The sequence below is a fragment of the Cryptomeria japonica genome, chromosome 3 (assembly GCF_030272615.1).
Source record: "Cryptomeria japonica chromosome 3, Sugi_1.0, whole genome shotgun sequence".
NCBI classification, from domain to species: Eukaryota; Viridiplantae; Streptophyta; class Pinopsida; order Cupressales; family Cupressaceae; genus Cryptomeria; species Cryptomeria japonica.
Genome location: NC_081407.1, coordinates 412,336,611 through 412,341,338, shown reverse-complemented (window position 1 = coordinate 412,341,338; position 4,728 = coordinate 412,336,611). Strand labels below are relative to the sequence as shown.

The following is a 4,728-nucleotide window of genomic DNA, read 5'->3' as shown; positions in this document are numbered from 1 at the left end:
CAGATCTGATCAAACCATTTTGGGGATTAATGTAACTCCCAAAAGGGTATCTATAATTGTGAGTATTTTTTCATAGTGTTTGGAATATTTTGGAGTTAAAGAAAAATACTGGTATAGGAGGGCTCTTTGCCTAAGGGGTAGGTTTCCAAAGGAGGTATAAGGAATTGATGCCTAAGTCCAAAACCAATGCTTGGAATAGTTCTTATATGTCATGTATATTCCAAATTCAAAATCCCTAAGAGTAGGAGTCACCGGTAAGGCATGTTTGAGAAGTTGAAGCCTTTTACTCATCTTGAGTAGGTGTTAGGCTTGAGTAGTGGAGAGTAGTTCTAAACGTTAAGATGTGGAGTCCTTTCTTTTAGGGTAATTTTTGAAATTTGAAGGGTCAAACCCTAACCTTTTGGACTTGTTCTTAGGTGTAAGGAGGCCTCTGCATCACTTTTCTTCTCCTCTCTTCGGTTAATGTTCCTGTTGTTCAGTCATCTGAACATCTTCATTCTGTATATCCTCAGTGTCATCTTTTTTTTCCTCCTCAGTACCAGCTACCTTAACTTTTGTATCATCATCTGGAGTTATAATTATTTTAGTTTGTACATTTACCAGTTTATCATCTTTCGGTTGATTAGTAAAAACAATCTCATCAGGTGTAAAATCATTGATATCAACATTGTCTAGAATATCTTATGCCTTAAACTTCTTTGGTTCTTCTTCTTCCTCATCAGGTATCAAACCCCCCAAAAAATCAGAATTTTCTCAGTCTCAACATGTACTGATTGAGATTCACCAACTAATAATCTTGTCAACCTTTTCTTAGATCTAAAATATGATTTGGCCTTTACAATTTCATCTATCTCCTCCTTTGTGGCTTCAGGTTGCAAGTTTTTAAGAATAAATTTAATAAATTCTCTATCCTATTTTATGGCTGCCTTCCATCTAGCATCAAGCTTATCATACAAATAATTTAAAATTTGCCCTTGCAATTCAATTAGGGCTTTACTATATTTATTCATGTCATAAAAATAACTGCATCCTCTATCTTCCATTGTTCATCCTCACTAAACTTATCATACAGTTTATCCAAACCCTTAAGAACACCATATTCCTTAATATGCATTAACATCTTTTCAAAAATTGTAAGCTTAGTTATCGATTTTTTGATGGATTTGATAGTAGATGTTCCTACAACCTTTGAATTTTTGAGACTAGCTCTCAGAGATTTCTTCTCACCTTTGGATTCAGTTTCTTCTTCATCATCAACTGTCGGTTTCTTTGCTTGCTCCCTTTTCCTCTTCCTGGAAACTTCTTTCACCTTGTGTGCTTTAGGTGTAGGGGGCTCAATGAATTTACCTTTTCTCTTGAATTGTATCTTAGAAGTTTTCTCCTTCTTTGCCTTTGTAGGTTTCTCCTTCACCATTGTACTCCTTGTTTGTCTATCAGTGCTGGTACCGGTTGGAGCACTAGATTCTCTTGCTTGTTTAGCTTCATATTTTTCTCTAGCTTCTGCTATTGCCTCCTTAGTAAATCCTTGTTGCTCAGAAAACTTCTCAACTTCCTTTCTCACTTTCTTAGAAATTACTAATCTGGAAAGCTCAGAATGCACCTCAATAGATTTCTCCTTATAGGTTCTAAACCTCTTAGCAGTAGTATCTACCGGTTGTGCTAGCAAGTGTTCTGCATATGCCACCAAAATATCTTTTTCAACTTTGTAGCCCATAGGCATCACCCAAGTTATCCTAGGATCAACTGCCTCCATCTGACATGTGTCTGTGTCAACCAAAAAATAGATGGTATCCTCATATCTCTTAACAACCCGTGTTGGTATCCTCTCTCTTGCATGCATCTTTTTCTAAAAATATTTGAAATAACCCCAAGCAATCTTATACCAAAATCATTACCCAACATCCTAATGTCATTCTTCATCTATAATAATGCCAGTGTGTCCTTAGTTCACTGAACATCACCGATATCAGGAAAGAAATTCTAAAAATAGAAGAACAATCCAACAATCAATTGTCCAAATTTAAACTTCACTCTTTTGTCTTTCTTGATGGATTCAATATTGAGCACCAAGTGACTTCTCAATGCCTCAGACAAATCATAATCAACATTTTCTTTGATCATCTGGTAAGCAGTATGGATGGCTACAACAGGGATGTTGTTCATCCTGCTAGAGTGATATACTCGGTATCCTATGACCATTGAAGCAAATTTTACTGCGGGATCATCAATCTCATTAACAATCACAACTCTTCCATCCCATCGCGACTTGGTCAAGTCAACAACATCATTCTTAGGAACTGATCTTAGTACTGGAACTTCACCAGTGGAACATAATCTGGTTACTGCATGAATCACTTCCTTAGTGATCTTATATGGTCGATCAAGCCACATAAACTGGTCATGCACATGACTCAAAACATATCTAACAAGATCATCATCAAAATCATCAATAGAATTCAGTGCATGGTGAAAACCTTTATCGGTAACCCTCCTATACTATTCTTTCAATACTCCATCCTTGTCACACATTACCCTATATCGATCAAATAAAAAAAAAAATTCCAAGATATTCCAACTTACAATGAATGTATGATCTAATATCCTCTACATGCAAAACTCCATATGGGACTCCGGATAGGACTATGACGGGATCGGTTTCAATGGATTTAAAAGGGTGCCTCTTAAACTCTGGACAAGGCTTGACTACAACATCTACCAGATGTGGTGCATCCAACTTTGAAGATTTAGATTTAGAAACAAATAACAAGATTTATTAGATAAATACATTTCAATGCTTCCACAACTAGGGTTTCAACACTGAGAATGCACCTTCACCGATTACTGATCGTAGATCACTCCAAATATTTTGTTAATCTGATCAAATGCTGCTCACATGGGCTCTTCTCTTCTATTTTCTCTCTCCGAGTGCTATCAAGAATGCAAAGTGACAAATGATATTCAAAAAGTCCTTTTATTTGCTTAATATCTACTGCATTAAATGCTATTCCTAATTGTATAAACAAATAAGCCCTAAAACACCATTCAACCCAAAAGCATACTACCAGTTCTCATATCACATCAAACCTACCGGTTTGATCACAAAATCACTTCACAATATCATAATGCATCTAGATATGCAGATTTATCTTACTGCACATCATAGGGGGGTCCAGAAATGGATCTGACATTAAGCTCCCCCTAAGCCTTTTAATAGCTTAGTTTGTCGGTGATGAGTTCTCCACACTAGATGAAGAATTAGGAACTTCTTATGGTTTCTCATCACTCTTCTTTTTCTAGATGTTGTTCATCTCTGCTCTGGCCTCTTCCACATCAACTTTCTTCTTCCCTTACTAGTCAACATATTGATTTACCGGTTGACTCATTTTGGCTCTGCAAAACTTTGCAAGGTGTCCCGATTGGTGACAATGAAAACATGCCATACCAGATGCTCTCCAGGGTCCAGCATTGCCTCTACCAGTCCTTCTACAATTCAAAGCTACATGACCGTAGTTATGACAGATTGTGTAAATCACATTCATTCTCTTTTCCATCTCATAGGGACCAGACTGGTTAGCATAGGGTCTCTACCAATTTGCATTTCTCTGGTCATTAAAAGTTCTTTGCCAACCTCCACCAGATATTTTATTCATGTGGGGTGTTGGATTATTTGCTCCATACCTGCATTCAATAGCTCTATGCCCATACATGTTGCAAGTGTAACAATATCCATTAAAGGTTCTAGGTTTGTATCCTTGATAGGCATTAGGTCTATAACCATCAAAAGAATTGGATCTACAAACATTAGCAGTATGTATTGGCTTATGACAATTAAAGCATACTGGTTTGTAGGGTTTCTTATTGGTGGATTTATGGATCTTAGGTGTAGATTTACCTTCTTCAATGTTGTCCTTTGTACCGGAAGGCTCACCTTTCTCAAAATTAGTGTATCCCAAGCCATGTGTATCTCCATTCTGCCTTTGTGACTGGATTTTCTCATCAAGAATAGTAGAGCTCTTGTTAAACTTTTCAAGTGTTTCATTAGCATTAGCAAGTTCCTTTGCAAGATCTTCATTCTTTTTCATCGGACTTTCTCTTAGAGACATTGCCATGTGTAGATCAGCCTTTATTTCTTCTTTTTCTTCTTGTTCCTCATGAAGATGAGCATATAGGGTTCCAACCTCCTGGTGCAGCTTAAATATCTCATGTTCCTTTTCTCTGATCTTGTCTTGAGTTGTCCTCCTTGCTTCAAGCTCTTGAATCATCCTAATAAATAGGGCTTCCAACTCTCTCCTCAGGTTTGCCTTCTCATCATCCAGTTTTTCAACTTCAGTAACCAATGTATCCATGTTTGCTTCATAAGAAGAACTATTTTCATTCAAATCCACCATTTTTTTTGCAAGCTCTCTTCTCTTAGCAAGTGAGGCTTTATACTTGCCTTTCAATGTATCTAGGGCTTCCTCGGATTTTGCAAGTCGGTTAGACAACTCTCTATAACTCATATCCCCCATGATAGCCTTAGGGATATTTCCCAAGTGGTTAAGCCTTAAGGGAATTAGGCTTTGATATCAATTGATAAACTTATGAGGCATTGAGAGGGGTGGGGAGGGGGGTGAATCAGTGCAAGAAAAAATATGCAATATAAATCTGATCACCACTTTAAATAACTTAAAGCTTAATAAACATAAAATAAATATCACCACATAAGCTAACACCCAATATATCAAGCTC

The 4,728-nt window shown here is 36.9% G+C and overlaps 1 protein-coding gene across 1 annotated transcript; it reads right to left on the bottom strand.

Annotated features, from left to right (window-relative positions):
• Window positions 1-459: 459 nt before the first annotated feature.
• Window positions 460-4,508, bottom strand: LOC131874225 (uncharacterized). Its single transcript, XM_059217499.1, has 3 exons — window positions 4,179-4,508; window positions 1,228-1,846; window positions 460-566 (listed from the first exon to the last, which is right to left on the bottom strand). The coding sequence occupies exons 1-3, from the start codon at window positions 4,506-4,508 to the stop codon at window positions 460-462; spliced, it is 1,056 nt and encodes a 351-aa protein (XP_059073482.1).
• Window positions 4,509-4,728: the final 220 nt, after the last annotated feature.

What these genes read in the sequence shown, in the direction of transcription:
- LOC131874225 (XM_059217499.1), bottom strand. Translation starts at nt 4,508, where the DNA reads ATGGGGGATATGAGTTATAGAGAGTTGTCTAACCGACTTGCAAAATCC. An exon ending in TATTTAAGCTGCACCAGGAG is followed by an intron (nt 1,847 to 4,178) that starts GTTGGAACCCTA and finishes AAATATTTTTAG; the next exon opens with AAAAAGATGCATGCAAGAGA. An exon ending in AGAAGAAACTGAATCCAAAG is followed by an intron (nt 567 to 1,227) that starts GTGAGAAGAAAT and finishes TTATAACTCCAG; the next exon opens with ATGATGATACAAAAGTTAAG.